Here is a 23,275-nt window from a genome sequence, read left to right on the forward strand (position 1 = left end):
CACTCGGGAGACGTGCTTGGGCTTTGGAAATCAGATCTGGGTTTGAATCCCAGTTCTGCTCCTTTCTAGCCGGGTGACCTCGGCAGATCATCTCCCTGGGCCTTGGTTTGCTCGTTAGTACAGTAGGGATGAAAATACATCCCTCACAGGACTGTGTTAAAGACCACATAAGACAGTGGCTATAAAATGCCCTGCACACAGTAGGTGCTCATTAAGCAGATCTGCTCATTTACTAAAGTATCTTAGAATTATTGGCATCTGCTTTTCAGCCTGGCCCAGCAGTGGCTCATTTGAGGAATTCAATCCCTGTTTGCTTTTCTTACTGTAGGAGGAGCCGTTCAGTTCCCATCGTCCGGAAACCCTCTTCAACATCTCCAGGTTCCTGCTGCACAGCCTGACGAAGGACACCCCCTTGGGCATCTCTAAAGTGTATCCTCTCTCTTACCCCCACCTTCTGTCCCACCCCTCTTGTCTAATGGCTCTGAGAAGTTCTTTCCAGAGCACTCTGCTGGCAGAAGCTTCGCTCTCTCCAGCAGCCCTCAGGGAAGACAGAAAGCTTGCCCAGGCGCTGCTGTTTGCTGTAGAAGAGACCCAGCCAGGGAAGCCGAGGGGCTAATGCCAAGAGAAGATTAGTTTACAGGGTTCTCCGTGCTAGACCCAGTACTGAGTCTCCAGCCAGCACACTCTCCAAGCCCTCCCGGAACCCACAAATGTGGGTGTGACTGCGATACAGGAAGCACCAGGCCTTTGGGTTTGGAATTTTAGACACTTCCCTAGGGAGGCCGGTGGATGGAGCACCTGTTGTGCCCCAAGCCCCTTGCCAGGCAGTAGGCAACAAAGCTGCTGTCTAGTGGGAGAGGTGGACCTGTCAGGGCCTCGTTCAGTGGGATGCATGCTGTTTCCAAGGGTGGAATGCAGCTGGGGTCTTGGCCAAGGAAGGCACCTGGAGGAGGTGATATCCATCCTACAGGCTGAGGTAACCGGGGACGACAGTAAAATGGATGTTCCAGGAGAGTATCTAACACATGGAAAGGCCAGGTGGTGAAGTGAGCATGGTGTGCCAGAGGAGCTGAGGCCTGCCCTAGGGAGCCAGTCTGGAGAGGCAGTGACCTTGGGGCCTCCTCCCTCCTCTGGCTGGTGCAAGCCACAGGGAGGGCTATAAGCAGAGAATAGGCAGAGGGCCTATCTGCCAGAAACTACCAGGAAGTGACTAACATCTTTAAGATCCAGAAAGTCATAAAGAACATAAATATCCTCTCCTGTTGGAAATCTCACCATTCTCTCAGCCCCTTTCCAGCTCCAATGGGGCCTTCCTTCTGTAAGGAAAAAGCCCTCCCAGGAGAGGGCTCAGAGGTGCTAATCAGGTGTTTCTAAAGCAGTGGTTCTCAATCTTCTGGCCCTTTAAATACAGTTCCTCATGTTGTGACCCAACCATAAAATTATTTTCGTTGTTACTTCATAACTGTAATGTTGCTACTGTTATGAATCATAATGTAAATATCTGCTATGCAGGATGGTCTTAGGTGACCCCTGTGAAAGGGTCGTTCGACTGCCAAAGGGGTCGCGGCCCACAGGTTGAGAACAGCTGTAAGGGTTCCAGGCCCAACATTTACATTTCAGAGGAAACTCCCACAAATCAAGCCTTGCCTTCAATGACTGAAACCCCTGCAAATGAGCGGCCAGGGACACCCTGCTGGGGTCTGAGCACCTGCACCCAACCTTTCCAGCAACTCCATTCAAGTCAGCAGAGTTTGATTGAACCCCTGCCCTGAGCTTCACCCTGTGCTGTCCACTGGGGACCTGGGAATAGCTCCAGATAATCCCAGACTTTGAGGAGTCACAGTGAAGACACAGACAAGGAAACTTACCTCCGGATAACTGCTGGAGTGGAAGGAGCCACACTTGGGGTGTGGGGAGCAGGAACCTCAGGGGCAGGAGAGCGGGGAGGAGGCATGGGGCTGGCTGGGGAAGTGGGTTAAGGTGTTCACAGGTGGACTGGGAAAGAAGGTCAGGCTGGGTCTGAGTACAGCCAACATTTGAGGTGACCTGAGATTGAACACAGTCTTGTCAGCCTCAGTCTGAGGAGCTCAGAGGAAGGCCTCAGAGAGCAAGGGAGGCTGCCACTCAGAAACCACCCTGGCCCTTGGGGAGGGTAGGCAGAGAGAAGTGCGCTGCACCCAGTGGCTCTGTAAGCTGGGCCTGAGGGCAGCTCCCCAGGCAGTCTGGGACCAGGTTCTACATGGCAGAACTGGAGTAGGAGGGCTTGGCTGGCAGGCTGGGCAAGGTGGGGAGAGCCATTTTGTCCTGATCAGGGTACAAGATGAGTCAAAGCAGGCTCAGAGAACCTAAGCAAGGTTAAAATAAGTAATGGAAACTGCACTGTCTTTATCTCTGAAAAAATCTCTGGGCCTTGATATCTGAGAAATACACTTACATCCCATAAAAGAACTAAGTACTCCTCAAGCTCCTGCTTGTGCCCTCCTGGCACCAGCATGAGCTGTGTTCTGGCACTGGGCTCATTCTGAGGGTGGGCGGTGCCAACTCTCAGGCCCCAGTGTAGGCTTTGTTGTCCTTAACCCTGTGATCGACAGGAGAACACTCTTCACTCTGGCCAAGCAAAGCAGGGCCCTGGGTGCCTACAAACTGGCCCGGCACGCCTATGACCAGCTGCGGGGCCTGTACGTCCCTGCCAGGTTCCAGAAGTCCATCGAGCTGGACAGCCTGACCGTCCGCTCCCAGCCCTTCCATGACAATGAGGTGAGGGCACAGCCCCCTCAGGCTCCTCCCCTGCAGCATCTTTGGACATCACCTGATGCATGCTCTCAGCTGTCTGTGTCCCTTCCCCTGCCTGAGCCCTGGCTTGCCAGCTCCTGCTCTTTCCTCTCCACCCCTCTGTTCTCCACTCAGCCCTTTGTGCTCCAGTTGTAACCCTCAGCTCCCCTGCAACCCACAGCCCTGCCCCATCTTCTTCTTAGCCCTCTCAAGGTTCCATTTCTGCTGTGGCCCTGCTCTGTCTCTAGCCTCCCTCCACACCTCTATGACCAGGTGGCTCTGCCTTCACCTCATCCTAAGAGCCCAAGCCCTAGCCCGCCTTCCTTCTGGAACCAGGTTATTGCTCTTTGGTAAATCCACCCCATGTCTATGCCCAGCCCTCTTTCCTCCAACCCAGCTAACTATCTCTCTCACAATCCCCTCTTTAAGCTCATGGTAGAGCCTGGCATCAGATAGACATGGCTTCAGATCTAAGTCCCACCATTTCCTAGCCATGTCTCAATCTTTCTGAGCCTGGGTTTCCTTCTCTATCAAACAGGGGCACACATAATAGCTTTCCCATAGTGGCTGTAAGGGTGAAAGCCAGTATAGGTGATGTGCTTAGCACAGTACCTGAAGCATAGTAAGTGGCTGGTGAATGTGGCCATGGTTATTGGCATTCCTGCCAGGAGAACAGAGCTGCTGAGTCCTGCCTGTGAAGGAGGTGTCCAGGCCCCAAATGACGAGGCCTCCAGTGTCTCTGTAGGCTCTTACTCTGCTTCACACTGCACAGAGCCCCAGGCCCAGTGCCCCCACCTACCCAGGTGGCCTTTACTCTTAGCAGCTAGGCCTAGTCTGTGGTGCTTGTTTTTTTTTTGCAGGAGCTGGTGCCCTTGTGCTACCGCTGTTCTACCAACAACCCGTTGCTAAACAACCTGGGCAATGTTTGCATCAATTGCCGCCAGCCCTTCGTCTTCTCCGCGTCTTCCTATGGTGAGTCTGGCGCATGTGGAAGGGGTACCAGTGAATGGCTGGGCTCAGTGCACTGCTTGCTGGCCACATGTGTCCTGATATGTAAATTGGGAACAGTGTGACAGCCACCCTGCCTGACACATAGAGTCATTCAGGGTTCCCAGAGACAGGATGCACAGTGCTGCGTGAACCTGAAACACCCATCCCTCAGAACCTTGTGTGAGGCTTTGCATAACATAAATGCCCCAGGAATAGAGGCTGCTGGTTGGGCATTTGGTCTGGGAGGCTGAGGTGGACTCTCAAGCCCCAGTTCCTTCTATGTTGACATAGGATCCGAAGCCCCTTCCCAGTAGCTGGGCGGAGGCCTTGCCTCTTCCCTCAGAGAGGAGTCCATCCAGCTACTAGGGGGAGGAAGGAGGCCAAAGGCCCAGTTCTCATCCCCGTACACACAGACAGCCCCCCCACACACACACACCACATCCCTGCTCCCGGACATTGGGCAGGCAGGAGGGGTGTCCCTGCTGCTCAGCTTGTCTACCTGATTTCAGAGAAGCCTGCCGCTGGGTGAGGAAGGAACTCTGTGGGCCTCCCACCTCTCTCATGCTGCCTGGTGAGAGTATCCAGCCCCCAGCTTCCCACAGGGTGCCATCCCCCAGCTCCTCCCTGTGCCCTGTGTCTTCCAGAGGTGCTGCACCTGGTCGAGTTCTACCTAGAGGAGGGGATCATTGATGAAGAAGCTGTCTCCCTCATTGACCTGGAGGCACCAAGACACAAGCGTGAGAACAAATGGCAAGAGATCACAGGAAACAGTATCCTGGGCATTGGCTTGACCCCTGTGTGTGCCAGCTGAGCTCAGGGCCTGGGTGTGAGGAGAAGGCAAGAGGGCCTTGGAGGATGGCTGGGCCAGGGAGGGCAGGAACATGGCAGGCAATTGCTGAGTGAGTGGGGAGGCCCACATGGCGGCATGGACAGGCCTCACCTGGGGCCTGTGTTCCTACAAGCTTCCAGGTAATGCCAATGCCACTGGGCCATGAACCACATTTTGAAGAACAGAAGACAGAGGAGAGCTCAAGAAGAGAGACAGAAACTGTGTCCACACACCAGTCCTCTGCACACATACATCTGCTTAGGCTGGGTTATTGCTGCTGTGTGAGGCCACATCCTGTACCTGACTCAGCACCAGCAGCCTCCAGTCTGGGGGACCTTTTGCATGGGAACCCCGCTGCCCTGGCCTCACACAGCTCCACCACCACTGCCTGGCAGAGGTGGCGGCTCCCTGGGGACCTTCAGCCTAATCTGGCCAGCCTCAGGATCTGCAGGAGCTCTTACCCCCTTCTCCATGAAACATGACCTTCAAGGCCATCCCAGAAATACGGCCTGCAAAACAACCGGCTACTGCTGAATGTTTCTCCAAGAGCTGCCAGGTCGCTGCCCCATCATTTCTACAGCCACACACAGCAGGCCCTCAGGCCTCTGCTCACATGGTGCTTCTGGCCGGCAGGCCCATGTGAGCCATGGCATGGTCCCTGTGGGGCAGCAGAGCCCATCAGAGCCCTTTTTCCTCCTTTCCCACCTGAGCACGGGGGCCTAGTCCCACCCTGTATGACCAGGTCTGTGTTTCCTACATTTCTCCATCTGGAAACCTGTCTCACCAACCCCGCCGCTCTTCCCCAGAGCTGTAGGGAGACACCTGGATGAAGCTCTGTGAGTCTCCACATGTTGGTTGGAGGGTGGAACCTGTTTCCTATTCGGCCTCAGGTTCTATCCTTGACCAGACTCCTCCAGATTCCCAGACTCTGAGACTGGACGAGACCATGAATTCCATGGGAGATGATGACCCATTCACGGCAAAGCTGAGTTTTGAGGTGAGGGTGCCTCTGTGAGTGATAGGCTGCTGAGGCCAGCAAAGCCTATTGGGAGGGTGGTCTTAGGTCTCTTCTGTATACATTCCTTGGTGAGAGGGAGAACTGCTTCCTGTCAGGGCTGCCGGGGGGGGGGGGGGGGGGGGCTTTCTGTCACTAGAGATGGCCAACAGCGGCTACATGACCTGGCAGGGTTCTGTCAAGGTACTTGGTGGGGGAAATCTCTGGGGTCCTTCCTGGCCACTCCCAAAGATTCTGGGATCATGGCCCACATAAATGTGTTACTATGACTGAGGGCACCAGTGCCCCCTGCTTCCTGCCTGCCCACCCTGCAGCAAGGTGGCTCGGAGTTCGTGCCCGTGGTAGTGAATCGGTCGGTGCTGCGCTCCATGAGCCGTCGGGAAGTCCTTATCAAGCGCTGGCCCCCGCCCCTGCAGTGGCAGTACTTCCGCTCATTCCTACCTGACGCCTCCATCACCATGTGTCCCTCCTGCTTCCAGGTATGATGCCCACTGCCTGCAGCTCCTGTGTGGTGTCCAGTTTCTTTCTGTTGCTTTTCCATTTCCCGAATTTCCCCTTGGGGAGGCCGGGCATCTGGGAGGAGTACAAGTGATCTCTGAGCAACCAAGGCCCAGTTGGGAGAAGAGACTCAGCTGTCCTCCCTCCTTTGGGTTGCATCCCGGGTGCTGTCTGGAACAATCATGCCCCTGGCCCTGGGCTGTCTGCATGTGCCCTTAATCTGGGAGGGCCGGGAAAGTGTGATTCACCTCTGAACTTCATTTAGAAAAAATGGGGCCACTTCCTCCCAGTCCTTGGACAAAGGTGTTCTAGATCTGGTGGTCTAACCTGACGCATTGCCAAGCCACTTCCCATGGAAGGGCAACAGTCTATGCCAGGTCGGGGCTGATGCACACCTAGAGTGGCTGCCCAGAGTCACGGCTGTCTCTCCTCAGATGTTCCACTCGGAGGACTATGAGCTGCTGGTACTTCAGCACACCCACTGCCCCTATTGCCGGAGACGTATTGACGACCCCAGCCCGTGACCTGCACCCTGGGGACCACCCATCCCCTTTGGGCCACCTTGTAGTTGGCAGTAGAAAGAAGAAAGAGGTAAACTGTGAGAATGTGTGTTCTGCCCAGCTGAAGTTTATATTTTAGGGAGAGGCCTTGTGTAACCACGGAATTCCTATTTATGGCATTTCATACCTTTTAAATAGCACCAGAAGATGGATAAGAGAATGTACATATATTTTTCTAAAAAAAAAAAAAATCTGTTACTTTAAGCACGCTTCTGAGTTGTTCATGGCAGCCTGCTGGAGTCCAGAGATCTGTCAGACCATTAACATGTACACTTTGCAAACAGATTGCCTCAATAATTACAAATAAAGGGGCTACTTATTTTCATCAGTGTCTGCATTTTAGCAAATCTTCATATTGTCTGCAATTTAATTTCCTTATGCAAAAGTGCACCTGTTTCTAATTTGATCCAAGAGGAACATTATATTTGTGTTCTTTTAAAATTTAATCTAATCAAAATGGCAATATGGTAGTGAGAAGGGGAACAGGGTTTATTTATTCATGCATTTTGGTTTAATGGGGCTCCATCTTGACAAGAAAATCAGATACCTGGCTCCAAAAAGATGGCAAAGAGGGCCCCTCCCTGGAGGTTATGCTTCCTGGCTGGGGCCAGGCCCCTCCACCACCTTTCCCCCAGCCCCACATGGGCTCCAACCAGCCTGAGGCTTTTCCCTTCCCTCCATCCATGTCCTCAAGTGAGTGGGTTCCACTTGAGATCCCACTAAGGTCCCTTCCCCTGAGCATCAGCAGTGTCCGATTCACCAGTATAGCTCAAGGGCATGGGTGGGTAGCAGATGGGAAGCTGGGGAGGGAGAGCTGATACTTACTGGGACCTTTTCTGTGCCAGGCGTGTTTCATATGTTGTCTCAGTTCTCACAGCATCTCTGTGAGGAAGGGTGATGATTTCCATTATACAGCCACGGGGAGGTGCTGGGGCCCAGGGAGCTCACCCCACCTGGATGGCAAGTCCTTGATCTGTCCATCCCAGAGGCCCCACTCCCTTCACCTTTCACTCTGCCTGCCCAGGAGGGAGTGTAAAGTCCTGACAGCAGGAGAAAGGGAAGATGTCGAAAACCACCCTCATGATTAGATATTGAGACAGAGCACAACAAAGGTCCCCATTGGAGGGATGACGAGGGGAGCGGCTGCAGAGGCCAGCCAGGGGTGAGCGCAGAGCTGGACCCCTGCCCCACCCTTCCTCCCTGCCTCCCTCTGCATCTCTCTTTGAAGATAATGGAGGAAAATGAAGAAAGGAGCCAGACAATTGTGCCAACAGAACTTCTCCGTTGAGTGTGTAATTACTTATGATCATGCACGCTCTCTCACTAAACATTTATTAATGTGTTAGGATTTCCATTAGCACATTACTTGAACTGGAATCATTTGCATATGGCTGGGGAAAAGAGGGGAGAGGAAGAAAACAGCCTCCACCACCCAACAGGCAGGTGTCAATCACATTGTCAGATCAGATGGTCCCTGGCTCAAGGCAGAGGGAGGGGGCCCAGACTGAGCCCTTAGCATGCATCCTTTCAGCCGAGTAACCGTGTGTGCCTGCCAGGTCCTGCTGCCACGAAGCTGAGCTGTGGAGGCCTGCGTCTGAGGAACAGTCACTGTAACTCCCATTAAATCAAGTGCTTACTGAGTGTCAATCCCTGTGCTAAGCACTTTGCACACAGCATCTTACTTAATCCTTACTAACCTCTAAGGATTCTCCTTTTACTGATGATGAAACAGGTTCAGCAATGTTTTCTTTCATTTAAGGAATATTTATTGAGCCAAGACAGGATTCACACCCAGCCTTTACATGTAAGCATTCTGTTTCAACTGCTCTCCTGTCCCAACCTGGAGGGGTCTCGACCAGGTCCAATTTTCTCTCCAAGGCTGTTTCCTGATGTGTACAAAAGCGCCCCCTCCAGCTCTGACACTGAGGTTCAGGCCTCAGTCTCCATCTGTTGACCCTGACAATCCCTCACATACTGCGATGAGAGAGGCCTCACAGGGATCCTGAGGTGCCCATTTCATTAAGAGGGGACTGAGGCCTGGAGGGAGGAGTGTCTGCCAGAGGCTGCACACCTTGGAAGAGGTTGAGCTTACGACTTTGTCTTGACCGCTTGTCTCCAGGCCTCAACAGTGTTCCCATATTCTTTTTTCTTTTTAATATGTCTTTATTGATTTCAGAGAGGACGGGAGAGGGAGAGATAGAAACATCAATGATGACAGAGAATCATTGTTTGGCTGCCTCCTGTACGTCCCCTATTGGGAATCAAGCCTTGCAACCCAGGCATGTGCCCTTGACCTGAATTGAACCTGGGACCCTTCAGTCAGCAGGCTGACACGCTCTCCACTGAGCCAAGCCAGTTAGGGCCCCATATTCTTGAAAGGAGACAGTGGGGAAGGGAGCAATGGGTGGCCCAGAAAGAGTCCCAGGCCAGACTTCAAGTGGGCCTGGCTCTAGCCTGGTCTCAACCAGTTGGGTGTCTCCATCTATCCCCAGCGATGCTACCAAAGTCAGGAGCCTCTTGTGACTCTCAAATAGGTGGACAGATGCCCCTTCTCCAAGATTGCTGCCAACTGCAAATACCAGGTGACCTCCCACTTGTGCCAGCCCTGCCCTTGGAACAAGTAGGAGGCGACCACTGGGTGGGGGTGGGGGGGTGCTCACCCTCGGCCAGGCTGTTACCCCATTGCTCCCTGGTATCCCTCCACCCAGACTCCAGAACATCTTCCTAAAATGGGAACCATTATCAGTGCCCCCTGCTGCCAGCCAGCTAGCACCCAGCTCCTCGTCCTCCCTTCGCCTGCCACATATCCTGGGCCTCAGCGTCTTCACACCAGCTGGCCCTTGCCTCCCTTGGCCTTGGCTGTCTAGGTTGGGGGGGTCTCTCAGGCTCCCTCCTGGTCCACATCTTGCTACTCTGAGCCCCCACTTGAGGCTGAGAACAAATTCCCACCTCTCATGGTTATAAGTTTTTTCCCTTGTTTGCTGCCGCCTGAGGGCAGGGACCATGTAGGACTCATATCAGTGTCCTGAGCACCCAGCCCTCGTGCCCAGAGGTGTTTGGCAAATATTGGAGAAGGAGGAAAAGAGGGAGAGGGAGGAAGAGGGGAAGAAGGAAGAGGAGATGGGAGGAAGAGAGGAAGGAAGGGAGGAGAGTCAGTTTGTCGCCTTCCCTTCTTCCCCCTTGACATTCTCAGCTCAGTCTCAGGCCTCACCCAGCCTGGTGACGCAGTCAGATGGGACTAAGCCAGTGAGGGGAAGCAGGAAGGGGGAGGAAGCTGCTGCTGATCAAGCAGCACCTCTATGCAGAGGCTCAACAGCTATTTGTGCCCCTCCAACTAAACCCTAATCCGTGCCCCCGTCAGAGCCCTGCTCCTGGGCTCCCAGAGGGGTGGGGAAGCCCTGAGATGGCTGCGCCTGTCTTCTGAGACAGCCAACCCCAGGCCCCCGTTCCCACCACTTACAGCTCCTCACAGCTTGTTCTCAGCCTGGCTGAGAGAGAGGCCAAAGGGGCAGTGGCTCAGAAAGCCACCCACACTCAGGCTCGGCCACTGGTGTGCTCTGTGACCCTCTCTGGACTGCCTGGCACAGGCACGAAAGAGGTCCAGCTGAGGGGCTAGACCAGTGGTTACCAACCTTTCGGGATCACCTGTTGGCGACCACTGGGTTAGAAGGCCCCGGTTCAATTCCAGCTCTGCTAAGGAACCTCAATCTCTGAGCCTATTTCCCCAGTGTTCAGAGGGGAGTGAGGCCTCCTCACAGAGGCCAGGGGGAGTTGTTCATTCATTCAACAAATATTTTTATTGAGCACGTACTCTGGACTGCAATCTCAGAATGCAGCAAAGAGCAGGCTGGGCCAGCCCTGTGTTCTAGAGAGTCAGTGAGAGGACAAATAGGACTGGTGCTGATAGTGATAAGTAGTGAATAGAAAATGGATGGGGGTGGGGTGGGGCCTGGTGTGTAGACTTGGGGTGTGGCCGGTCTCCAAGGATGTGAGCTATGAGTTGAGACCTGAGTGAGATTCAGAAGAGGATCACACTTTTCCCAACACTCACTGGTCACTGACAGGCACCAGAGTGGGAAACTGAGGCACAGGGAAGGAAGGAGATGGGGCTGCACCCTGGCTGTGTGGCTGCAGAGCCTCAGTCTGGATGAAAGGGAAGGTCTAAAGGGGCCGTGCCCAACGAGGGACGACCATGAAGCCTAAGTGGTGAGGTCCGAAGGTCCACGAGGCAGGCCCCGGTGGGAAAGCACCCGGGCTTATCCTGCAGTCGGGTGTGGCTCCCTGAGGTCTCCATGCCTTATGGATACAGCAGTGTGAGGGGAGGAATGAACTTCCCAGGCTCCCCTGGGGACAGAGCCAGTGACATCCCCTGCCCTTGGGGCCACCACTGCTGCCCCAGGCTTGTGTGACTTGGTCGATACACATTTGTGGCTGGACAAGCACCCTGCGTGCAGGCACTCCCGGCTACCCCCTTTATTCCTAGGAGGTGTCATCGCATTCCTGTCACAGATGAAGGGAGCCTATCAATATCAGGCCTCCATTTGGTCCCAAAGCTCGTCCTGCTATTCCGGGACCCACCCTTGTGGGGTTCCATGGTATCCAAAGCCCACTGTCCTAGCCCAGGCTGACCAGAGTCCCCAGACATGCCTGTGTGCCACAGTATCCAACCAGTCCTGTTTCCAGGCTCTGCCTCCCCTTCACACTGGAGTCCCCAGGAGGCCAAGACTGCACCTGCGTTGCTCACGGCAATGATCTGGTGCCCAGCACAGGGCTTGGTACACGGTCTGCCTCCTGGATGCAAGGCCTTGCTTCAGCGTCCCCGAGAGCCTTTGTCCCCTCCCACTTCAGTCAACCTCTTCCCTATCCCCTTCTCCATCTTTACTCCCTCCTGTCCTATGGGGGTATTCGGTCACCTTTCTGTCCCTGAGATCTGCCCAAGCCGCTGCCCACTGCCCTCCAGATCAAGCCAGGTTCCTCAGCTTGGTATCAGAACTGGCCCAGCCCATGTGCAGCCACAGCCCAGATGGGCCTCAGGCCTCTGCCCAGCCTTTGTCTTTAGTGTGTGCTATCTTCCCAACTTGGCAACTTGGCAAAGTGCTCCCCTCCCTCAAAGACCCAAACATCGCCTCCCTGGACGCCTCTGCCAAGCAGGTGCCTCCCCTCTCTGTGCCAGGGTCTGTTCTTCCTACATCAGGGTCCTCCTCAGCCTGTAAGCTCCTCCTTTCTCAATCGTTGTTTCCGCAATGACCTGACACAGATGTTTGATAAACAAGTGAGTGAGTGAATTCCCATTCAGTTGAGCTCCTGGGCTATGCCAGGCTGCACATCTGGCAGGATGTGACCTCTGCCCTCATGAAGCTCAAACTCTGGCGAGATGGGCTAGTGTCAGTGTCCAGCACCTGGATGAGCCAGGAGGTCATTGGGTGGGGAAGGAGGACAGGGGCTGAGTGAGGGCATGAGAGACTTGGAGAATAACCAGAGCCCCTGCCCACTTGGAGCTCACGGTCCAGTCGGCGGGAGACAAAGTCAGCTCACACCAAGCCAGAGAGGAATGGGCTGGGAGTCTGAGGTCCCAATGTTAGGCCAAGGCCATCAGGCTGAGATGGGCAGAGATTCCTGGGGGATGGAAGAGTGGGGGCAGGCATCCTGTCCTTCCCCAGGGTCCCCAGCACCTCTCCGCCCCAACCCCAGGCTTCTACCTGAAGTCACCTTGGCCCCTCTTGGGAAGCCAATTAGGCCCCCAGTTTCCCTTCCACAAATAGTTATTGAGCACCTACTCTGGGATTAATATGATTAATAACGCCCTCAATCTCCCAGGTGCTGATTCAGCCAGAAGCTTAGGGAGGGGAGGTCACTTTATAAGGGTCTGGGGGGGGTCAGGACCTGGAGTTGTCCAGCCGGAGCCCTGTGTGGCCAAGCTCAGGCCCCAGCAGCATTCTTGGGTCAGAGCTGCCCACGGGGCCGCCACAGGGACCTCAGCCATGAACGGCACGGAGGGCCCCAACTTCTATGTGCCCTTCTCCAACAAGACGGGCGTGGTGCGCAGCCCCTTCGAGTACCCGCAGTACTACCTGGCCGAGCCCTGGCAGTTCTCCATGCTGGCTGCCTACATGTTTCTGCTGATCATGCTCGGATTCCCCATCAACTTCCTCACGCTCTACGTCACCGTCCAGCACAAGAAGCTGCGCACGCCTCTCAACTACATCCTGCTCAACCTGGCCGTGGCCGACCTCTTCATGGTCTTTGGAGGCTTCACCACCACCCTCTACACCTCCATGCATGGATACTTTGTCTTCGGGGCCACGGGATGCAACCTGGAGGGCTTCTTTGCCACGCTGGGCGGTATGAGTTGTGGTGTGGATGGGCAGGGGGTACAGGAGCCAGGGCATGGAGGTGTCTGGGGACAGTTCCAGGCTTAGGGATGAGGGTTACGAGGCCTCCTGCCCTCTGCAATCATTGGCATCATCTAAAGTTCTCGCTTAATCAACACACACTTTGGTGGTGATGAGCTAGGCACTGTTTAATCTCACTTGGAGTGGTGCCATTGTCTTGCTTTACAGCAAGGAAACAGTCTGAGAAGTCCAGGGCCTTGTGGGGGTCACGTCTCGGCAGCAGTCACTTTGCAGCAGGGGCAAAGCTGTTTCAAGCCCACTTCTGTGGGCCCCGCAAGCACGTTCAGTTCCCCTCAGAACAGATGCCCTGGGTCAGACCCATGCCAGGCACTGGGGAGAGAGATGGACAAGATAGGCCCTGTGCTCAGGGCTCCCCGCTCAGGGTGGGGCGCAGATTCTCAGTCCTCCAGCCATTGGGCTTTACCTGTGCTGAGCCATGGGCTAAGTCCCTCCCCAGCCCACCTCCTGCCTCTGCCACGCACGAATGCTTTTTGTGTTGAGGAGCTCATCTGCTTCAGACAAACCCTCCCAGAGGGAGGCATGAGACCTGTGTGGTCTGTAGCTTTGGAAGATGCTTTTAAATGTTTCTTTGATTGGAAAACCCACAGGAATGCTGCAGAGACAATAGATCCCACTTAGCTGATGAGAAAACTGAGGCATGGAGAGGGGAAGACTCATTTAAGGATGTGCAGGGCAGTGACCAGACCCTAGGTCTCCTGGCTCAGATCCAGGAACTTGCCTGGCCCTGCCCCTGCCCCCGGGACATAACACCAACCACAAGGACTGCTCTGCTGCCTGCCTTCTCACCCTATTGTGTCCAGGCGCTGCCTCAGCCCTATTCCCCGGAATCTCTGGCTATCACTGGGTGTCAGCTTCAGTGACCACAGATCATTCCGTCTCAGGCCAGAAGGCAGGGGCAAGATAGGCAGACACTTCTCCGCAGGGTCAGTCCCAATTTACAACCATGGTCCTGGAATAGTTACTAGTGTTCCCTTTCACTCTCAGAAATGGCCCAGTTTGGTTGATAAATTCTATGACCCTCCTCCCTGAATTTCTGTGGTGATGTGCAGCGCGATGTCTGAACTCCATCATTATTTCCTCTTTGGTCCTCTGAGCCAAACATTATTCATCTTCCTGGCTCCTGAGAGAGGGTCGCACATGCCCAGGTTCTTTTGTTTCCTAGAGGGGAAGGGCCACTGCTCCAGAGGGAGGAAGGACTTCCAACTCTGGTTCCCCTGCCTCATCAATGCCTCTCAACAGGGACTCAGCCTATTGCCCCAGGAAGGACACATTCTCCCGTAAAAACTCCCTGCAGGGCTTCCAGTCCACCCCTGATCCCTAATCTGATCTCGGTGTCCCTCATGAACCCAGAGCTCTAACTGAACTAAACTAAGAGTTACTCCACTCCCCCGGCATACCAGCCCCTCTGCCCTGCACCCCTTCCCAATTCTCGATGTCTAACCCCGCTCCACCCTGAGGCCTCACGCCAGGCCTACCCCAGGTTGCCTTCCTAGCTACCTCCTTAGATAGACAGTGGAGCCCAGGCAAGAAGCATGCTGACCCACAGCTGACTGCCTTGCAGGTGAAATCGCCCTGTGGTCCCTGGTGGTCCTGGCCATCGAGCGGTACGTGGTGGTCTGCAAGCCCATGAGCAACTTCCGCTTTGGGGAGAACCACGCCATCATGGGCCTCGCCTTCACGTGGGTCATGGCACTGGCCTGTGCTGCACCCCCACTAGCCGGCTGGTCCAGGTAAAGGCACTGGGCAGAAGGAATGGGTCTTCAGGGGTCTTCTTATGGCTCCCCAGACACACTCAACCCTGGGGCTGTCTGGTTCCAGGCACTGAGCTGGTAACTTTTCTGGGATTGGGGTTTAGGGCAGGGGAAGAAAGGATCAGACCCTAATGTTGCTATGGGGCTGGTCCCACCTCCTGAGTCCCCATCTCAAGGAGAATCCAAAAAGTCCAACCCTTCACCTTGGCTGTGCCCCTAATCCTCCACTAAGCCAGGGCCAGATTCCAATCCTCTTTGGTCCAGTGCCCTGTGGGCCGCTTCCTTTGACCTTGGGCCTCAGCACCTGGGGAGACTGAGCCTTCCTAGTGCAGGTGCTGACACTGTCGCCCCTGGGACCCAGGTCCTGTGCAGTCTGCAGGTCATTGTCTCCAAATGGGGCTGAGATGAGAGATGTGGAAAAGGGGAGGCAGTTTGGGAAATTTGGCTGGTGACTGTGAGTGTCCAGAGGCTTCGCGTTCCCTGCTTCCAGGAAATTCCCTCTCTTCCCTTTCCTCCTCAGTCTCTATAAAAACTCCCCGCAGGGCTCCCAGTCCAATCATGACCGCTAATCTGAGGTCATTTTCTGCCCATTGCTGAATTCCAGCCCATATCCTCCCACCCCCCGCCTGCAGCCTCTTTCTCTGTCTGGTCCAGTTACATCCTCGTAAGCACAGCCAACAGACACACCATGTTTTCTGAGGTCAGTGCAGTATCACCGTCCTCTAGAATCATTGAAAAAAATTCTAACCATATGCCCCAGAGGCCTGTCATTCCCCCTCTCCTCTTTTGTGCAAATATCTCTTAGTTACCCTGTATGCCCATCTTTGGGCTAGCAAATACTCTCATCCTGTTATTCAGTAAGACCCCGGGTTGTACTATCTCAAATTCAGAGGTGAGGAGTATTTCCCTCCCCTCACCAACCTCTGCCTTGCATAGCCTGAGGCCTGGCTCCACTGCCATGGGACGGTGGGTCCGGGGAGAAACCCTGCACAGGCCAGTGGTATGCACAAGCCAGGGGAGAGACCGGCAGGACTGGGTCGTGTCCCAGTAACACAGCCACCACACAAACAGTGAAACAACACTGTTTTCACACGGAGCATTTGAGCCCCTTCTCTCAATTGATTTGATTCTCATAGTCTCACAGCCAAGCAGACATTTTATTATCTCCATTTTACAGAGGGAAAGTGAGGCCCAGAGCAAGGCCAGCCACACGGCAGGTCACCCGGCCAGCTGGCGCCTGTTCCCAAGTTCCTCATATGTGGGTCTCCATTATGCCCCCTCCTGTCCCGTTCTCCACCGGCCACCAGGTACATCCCAGAGGGCATGCAGTGCTCGTGTGGGATTGACTACTACACGCTCAAACCGGAGGTCAACAACGAGTCCTTCGTCATCTACATGTTCGTGGTCCACTTCACCATCCCCATGATTGTCATCTTCTTCTGCTACGGACAGCTGGTCTTCACAGTGAAGGAGGTATGGTCCTGTGCTGGGGGCTGGGGACACACGCACTGAATGGGTGGAGCCCAGCCCCTGGCCCCGAGTTGCTGCAGTCTGCACACCAGGCCCCGTGTCCCTGCAGGCGGCTGCCCAGCAGCAGGAGTCAGCCACCACCCAGAAGGCCGAGAAGGAAGTCACACGCATGGTCATCATCATGGTCGTTGCGTTCCTGATCTGTTGGCTGCCCTACGCCAGCGTGGCATTCTACATCTTTACCCACCAGGGCTCTAACTTTGGCCCTGTCTTCATGACCATCCCGGCATTCTTCGCCAAGTCATCCTCCATCTACAACCCGGTCATCTATATCATGATGAACAAGCAGGTGCCAGGTGGCGGGGCAGGGGGGTCCAGGTCCCCAAGCCACAGGCACTGCCTGTGGAAGACAAGCCACATCCTTGGCTGGGTCTCAGTCTTCCCATCTGCAAAACTGGACTGGGGGTTGGTCTCCCTCAGGGCATCAGAGGCATCTAGGAGGAATGCAGATTCCTGGCCTCGCCCAGACCTGCATTTCTAACAATCCTCTGGGTGACTCTGGGGTTGGCTCAAGTCAGACGGTTCTGAAGGCCCGCTTTAACAGTAAAGTGGTCAAAACCCCAGCCTGTGAGTGGGATGGTGCCAGTCTCCATCAAGGAACAAAAAGAGCTAAAAAACCTTATTCTGACAGATAAAAGGATAAAGCAGTCCTTAACATAGACCAGTGGTTTCTCTGCAGAATCCATGGTCCAGTGGGGAAAATGTGCTCTCGAGTCAGGCATATTGGATCCAAATCGCAGCTCTGCTACTTTCTACAGTGTGACCTTGGGCAATGCACCGCTTCCATTCTCTGGGCCCAGGTTTTCCATCCATAGAAGGGGCAAAATCCCAAACTCTTGAGTTAAATGAGATAATTTACAGACTGCCCTTGGCACACAGAGGGCATCACGGAATGTCATTAGTGACAAACCCCTTGTGTTTAGTCCCGGGCATCTCTGGGTGGGATCACATATGTTTAGTAAATTCCCTCCAGAGAGCCAGATCTGACCTGGGAGTGAAGGCTGTGAGGGGCAGAGCAGGAAGGAGTTATAGGCAAATCTTGCCAACCACACCAGTTTGCTACACACACTTTGAGTGGACCCTGACTCTGACTCATGCCCCTTGCCTTCCAGTTCCGGAACTGCATGCTCACCACCCTCTGCTGTGGCAAGAACCCACTGGGTGATGACGAAGCATCCACCACTGCCTCCAAGACGGAGACCAGCCAGGTGGCACCAGCCTAAGCCCTGTCAAGGACTCGCCACCGGCTGTAGGAGTCTCCCATCCCCCAACACCCACCCCCAGCAACAGCTCTCCACCAGGATCTGTGCCTGTCAGACCAGGTCTCACAGGCTCCATGAGTTAAAAAAAAAATTAACGAGGCTCTCCACCTCTCACGAGGATGGCTTGATCTGGAGTCCTGAGTTCCCAGGGGCCAGTGGGATCTGCACCCTCCTTCCCACAACTCATCTCTCAGGAACAGAAGAAATCTTGCTGTCTGGAAACGTGTCCCAGCTTAGGGATAAGTATCTAGCAGAGTGGGGCACACAGTAGGTGCTAAATAAATGCTAGATGGAGGGAGGAAGGAATGAATGGGGGAATGAATGAAGAGCTGGACGGGCAGGCAGAGTATATCTAGCTTCTGAAAACCACCTCAGCAGCAGCAGTTTCATGGCTGACAACCTTGAGCAATTGTTTTCCTCCCTGGGCCTCACCTTCTTTCCCTGTGAAATGGGAATCCTGAGTCCCTGGTCCTGCCATTCATGGCTGCTGTGAAGATCAAATGAGGTGTGCATGCGAGTGTGTGTGTGTGTGTTAAAGCACTTTGTAAAGGAGCTGTACAGATTATAGTTAATGTTATGAATAACATCAATTATTGTAATTAATTAATTGCTATTATCATCTCCTCTTCATAGTGACCATTTTGAGATTGGACAGACCCCCAGTATCTAGCCTCAGCAGGTTTTGTTTTTGTTTTTTTTTTAAATTAGCCAGGCGTCAAGGCCAGACCAGATATGGGGGTTGAGCTGCAGGTAGGGACAGTAGAGTGAAAGTAGAATGCAGTCATCAGACCTGACGAAACAACATTGGACTGGAGTCTGGGACCAAGGTCTGGAGTCTCACCTCTGACCTGGAGCCCTGGCCCAGTGCCTCCCCTCCCCAGTGCAGCCTGTGAAGAGACAGGCCCTTATCTCAGCTCTGGAAACCATGTGCTCTCCTACCCAGCACTCGGCCCACAGCATATCTGGCCCAGGATGGAGCTCCTAGAAGCCATGCTCACCTGCCCACATTTAATAAAGAGCTGAGTCTCCAATGTCACCCTTGTCTTGAAGAGCATAGAAACAAAGAGTGGGAAATTGACTTGGGCCCACCTTCCCTGGGGATGTTCACAGGTCCCAGATTCCAACTCCCTTGCTGATGAGCCCATCTTTGGCAGCTCCAGTCCATTCTCCATTCTGGAGAGTCCTTGCTGTGAAGTTGGGACATCAGAATTGAGCTGCCTCAGTAACTGACCCCTCCTTCTTCACATAACCAGAGCTGGAAGCTCTAGCTCTCCCCAGTCCTGCCTGGAGACTAAGGCAAATTGGGGCATTAAAAGCTCAGCTCCTGTACTTGGTGTTAATGGTGGTGGTTTTTTTCTGCAGGATGGATTGAAACTGGGCAGCATCCACCTGGTCCCTGACCCTGGATGCCTGGATTGGGCAATCAGCAGAGCCTCCTGGGGGTGTGGGGGTTGGGGGAGGAGGGTGGAGGAAAGCACACAAATGGGAAAAGTCCAAACTTTGGAGTCACAGAGACTCAGGTGACCTGTGAAACTGAAGCAAGTTTTGTCACCTCTCTGAGTCTCTATCTGCAAAAGAGAATGTTAAAACAGACCTTGAGGGGATTAGATGAGATAATAGACTACAGTGGCCAGTCTGCACTGTGGGAGACTATAGACAATACTGGGGCCTCAGCTCAGAGTTCACCTTGCTGGGCACTCCATCTGCAAGGGAAACAGGATGGAGGTATAGCTCCCAAGAGTTACCCTCATCCTCAAGGTGGGAAAGGGTGGCAGGAGCCTGAGATGGAGAGATCCCTAGTGCCATGGTGGGGCTGGCGCAGGTAATAGTTGGGACCTCTATCCTTGTCCCTCTTTACTCTGTCTCCTTGGGTGATGTCAGTCAGGATTCTTTTGGCTGCAAGTGACCAGAAATTCCCGTTAGGACTGAAAGTAAAGGGAAAAATTATTGGTTCCCATACACGAAAAGCCCAGGACTTTAGGAAAGCTGCAGACAGCTGCTCAGGTTATGTTATCAGGCTTCTGTGTCTCTTCTGGCTACACTTTTCTCTGTGTTGGCTTCATGCATAGGCTGACTGTTGCAAGAGGTGGGCAGAAATGGCAGCCAGTTGTTTCAGGCCCAGCAAGCCCTGCAGAAAGTGAGCTTCTCTTTCCTATCAGTTCCAGCAAATTTCCCAGGTAAGGCCCTCATTGGCCAAGCCTAGGTCACCTGATTGCCCCTGCAGCCCAATATTAAGCCCACATAAACCAGATGGTCTGAGAGAGGGGACAGAAAGGTGCCCAAGGGAAACTTGGGGGTGTGGTATCAGAAGGAAGAGGGTGGGAGGCAGGGTGGGCAGAGAGACAGAGGCCCAAAGAGGATGGACTCAAAGTCGCTGATACTTGGCTAGATCAGGCCCCCTTCCCACACTGGGACACAAGAAAGAAGGTTCCCATGGTTGGTCCTGCAGGTTACTCTCCATGTCAGGTGCTGTGTTGGGCCAGGCATGGCAGTGGGAGGGACAGTGGCATTTCAGCTGCCCTGCCTTGCAGGCTGCCCTGTCCCCTTACTCCCCCACCCCACTTCACTTATTCTGAAGAGTGGTATGTTTGTCTCAGCCTCACATCCAGAGGAAAAAATTACTCTAAAATCAGAACATTCTGCGGTTTTTCCTGGTAGAGAGGAAAGCCTCTTTATTTCTTTAATTTACAACTGATTTGACAGCTATGTATGGGGCACTTGCATAGGAAGGCAAAGAGCTGCTGACTTAGCCTGAGAAGAGGGTATTATCCACCTCATCTCTAGGCTCCTTGCAGCCCACAGATTTATGGATCGCCTGTTGTATACAATCACGCTCCGCTCAACCCAATCTAAGGAAGCGGATCCTAGGCCAGGACGTGCCAGGGGCTCCAGAGATAGGTCGGAGGGACCAAGTCTCTGGGCTGTGACCTGGCCAGCCTCAGGCCAAAGAAGCCCTCTCATCCGTGATCCTGCCTCCAGGAGGAGATTGTGTGAACCCCACCCCAGCCCTCGAGGCAGCAGGGCCTAATGGCAGCCGGTCCCCCTGTCCCCAGTAGGGTGCATTCCCGACACTCGAAGGTTCCCCCAGGGAGATGGTGGGTGTCCTTTCCAGCAGTGTGACTTTGGACCAAGTCTCTGAACCTCAGTAGGCCGTAGGCCCCTCAGATTTAAAGGGGAGAATTGTCCCAGTTGGTAGATTTGTGTAAAGGGATAAATAGATATAAAAGATGCAGTGCATAGTAGACATTCAATACATGTGAGTTCCCTTCCCAGAGACGTAAACCAAGTTCAAAGGAGCAGCCCCTGTGGTGGTCGAGATAGGCATTGAAGAGATTAAAATAACGGATGGGTTTCAGGAAAAGGGGAAGCAAGAGCTAACTCCTCCAATACTCATTCCCTTCCTTTCTTTTAGTAATGTCACCCCAAGTTCTAGCTGGCTCCTTGCCACCCAGCACCAGGCTGCATCTCCCAGCTTCCCTTGTCCTGCAGTGGCATGACATCAAGGTCTGGCCAATGGAGTATAATCAGAAGTGACGTTTGCAATCTCTGGGTCTCACATTTCAGAGAATTGAGGCGTCCTCCACTTCCTCCTTTCCTGTCTGAAGGCAGGAGTGTAGTCATGATGACCAGAGTGGCAGCAGCTCTCTTGGATCAGGAGGTAGAATCTGTGGGCAGAGACCAACAGAGCCGCAAGGAAAGGTCTCCCAGCTGCCCTGCCAGCCCCGCACAGTGTATTCTGGAAGAGTTTTGTGAGAAATGGTCTCATGGCTTCTGGTCTGAGCCACTGTTACTTTGGAGTCACAGCTGGGTTCCTAACTGACACCGAGCTTCCAGGTTGCAGCTCAGGGTCTGGACTCACAGAGATCTGGCACAGGCCTCTCTGAACTTTGCTTCTTCATGTGTAAATAAAGTAGTGGCTATAAAATATTAACATAGGTATTGAACCTGGCAGCTACTTCTATTTCTACCCTGCCCTCTATGCATTTATTGACCTAAAGTCACAGATATCCTGACGCCACAGAATCTAGAGTTACACAAAACAGACACCCTATCAGTACTTCAGAAAGTTGAGAGCTGTCGCCTTCAGAACTATCAGCTCTCGTGCAGGCGGGCCCTGTTCAATGCTGCAAGATGCTAAAAAATATTTTCGGCAAAACTTAAACTCCATACGAGCCCCCGTGCCAGAGTCACATCAGCACACCAAGCTGCCTCTCCTCTGGGGCGGCTCAGCCTCAGTGGCCATTTCCCTGTGAAAGGCAATCCTCGGGAGAATTTTTAGATCACGCAGCACATTTTAGAACTTCTTCCCTCCAAAAGCAAACCTCTATCCTGGCACAGCCGGGAGCAGGGTTTCGGATTAAGCTTGTGGGAATGTTTGTACTGCTGAGTCTTTTTCTATTTCTCAATTTTTGGAAATTCAACGTGATTAAAACTGCTGCCCCCATTTGCGCCAGCTTCCATATGCTTCCTTGCCTCGTATCTTCTCCTGCTCTGGCATGGTTTCCACACCTGGTTTTTCAGGCCTTCCTGCACTGAGCCAAACTGGGCTCTGACACCGGGGCTTCTACAGCAGTGGGTGCTGAGCACCTATTGTGTGCCAGGCGCTGTGCTGGGTACCAAGGATACCACCAGGAACAAGGCAGACATAGCCCTGTTCCCTCCCCTTCAATACTCCCCCCCCCCCCCCACCACCACCACCAAGCTCAAGGGCTAGTGCAGGAGACAGGTAAGGCAGAGTTGTAACTCAGGATGCTGGAGGTTCCCAGACAGCAAGTTCAGGGACTGCTGGGCAACCAGAGGAGGGGCCCTTAACCTCCTAGAGAGTCAGGGAGGGGTTTTCTGAGGAAGTGGCATCTACACTGAGGCCAAAAGGATGAGTAGGAATCAGTCCAGAGAAGGTAGGAGGGGGTAAGGAAGATTCTTCTAGGCAGATTGTATCAGTTAGCTTATGCTGCATGACAAACAGCTCCTAAGCCACATGGCGTAAAACAACACACCATATATTTTTGCTTGCAACTCTGTGGGTCAGCTGGGCAGTTTTGCTTGTCCAGACTAAACTTGGTTGATCTCCACTAGGCAGATTCAAGTATGTGTGATTAATTGGAGGGTTGATTAGTTGGTTGGCTGATGGCTGGGTGATAGGTGTATGAGCTTCTCTGCATCCATCAAGCTGGTCAGGGCTTGTTCATATGCCAATGGGATTAGCATCACATCACTTCCACCACATTCTGTTGGTTAAAGAAAGTCACAAAGGCCAGCACAGATTTAAGGAGTATGGGAGGACCTGCAAAGTTACATTGCAAATTATATGGACAGGGGTGAAAAATTGGGGCATTTCTACATCAATCTAACACACACACAGAGGAAACACGGAGCAAAGCCCTGATCTCAGCACCTAGCCCAAGAGCAACTGTGTGGCAGGTCTGTGGGGCAAGAAGGCTCCAAAAGCCAGACTGAAGAGGTCAAACTTTCAGCCCGGGAGTGGGGAGCCATGAAGAGTGCTAGGCAGGGGGGTGACATCTGATTTCTCTATAGGGCACTTTGATGACCCCTGCTTCCTCCTGGCAATAGAGAGTCCCTGGGGAAATTCCAAAAATAGACTACAGAGAGAAAATTTAAAATCTGTTTTAAACCCACCCCTTCCAAATCCTATGC

The 23,275-nt window shown here is 53.6% G+C and overlaps 2 protein-coding genes across 8 annotated transcripts in view; both read left to right on the forward strand.

Moving 5' to 3' along the window:
• IFT122 (intraflagellar transport 122) overlaps nt 1–6,989 on the forward strand; it is a 66,546-nt gene extending 59,557 nt beyond the window's left edge. For all 7 annotated transcript variants that reach the window (XM_036332252.1, XM_036332255.1, XM_036332253.1 and 4 more), the window contains 7 exons: nt 329–429; nt 2,592–2,757; nt 3,633–3,744; nt 4,407–4,532; nt 5,509–5,588; nt 5,921–6,085; nt 6,539–6,989. In XM_036332252.1, coding sequence (XP_036188145.1) covers nt 329–429; nt 2,592–2,757; nt 3,633–3,744; nt 4,407–4,532; nt 5,509–5,588; nt 5,921–6,085; nt 6,539–6,628 — 840 coding nt within the window. In that variant the 3' untranslated portion in view covers nt 6,629–6,989. The remainder of the gene's footprint in view (nt 1–328; nt 430–2,591; nt 2,758–3,632; nt 3,745–4,406; nt 4,533–5,508; nt 5,589–5,920; nt 6,086–6,538) is intronic.
• A 5,656-nt stretch (nt 6,990–12,645) lies between these two features.
• RHO (rhodopsin) lies at nt 12,646–18,620 on the forward strand. Its single transcript, XM_036332259.1, has 5 exons — nt 12,646–13,006; nt 14,639–14,807; nt 16,136–16,301; nt 16,408–16,647; nt 17,471–18,620. Exons 1-5 carry the CDS (start codon nt 12,646–12,648, stop codon nt 17,579–17,581), a joined length of 1,047 nt encoding a protein of 348 aa, XP_036188152.1. The 3' UTR covers nt 17,582–18,620.
• Nucleotides 18,621–23,275: the final 4,655 nt, after the last annotated feature.

The sequence above is a fragment of the Myotis myotis genome, unplaced genomic scaffold, assembly GCF_014108235.1.
Source record: "Myotis myotis isolate mMyoMyo1 unplaced genomic scaffold, mMyoMyo1.p scaffold_m19_p_13, whole genome shotgun sequence".
NCBI lineage: Eukaryota > Metazoa > Chordata > Mammalia > Chiroptera > Vespertilionidae > Myotis > Myotis myotis.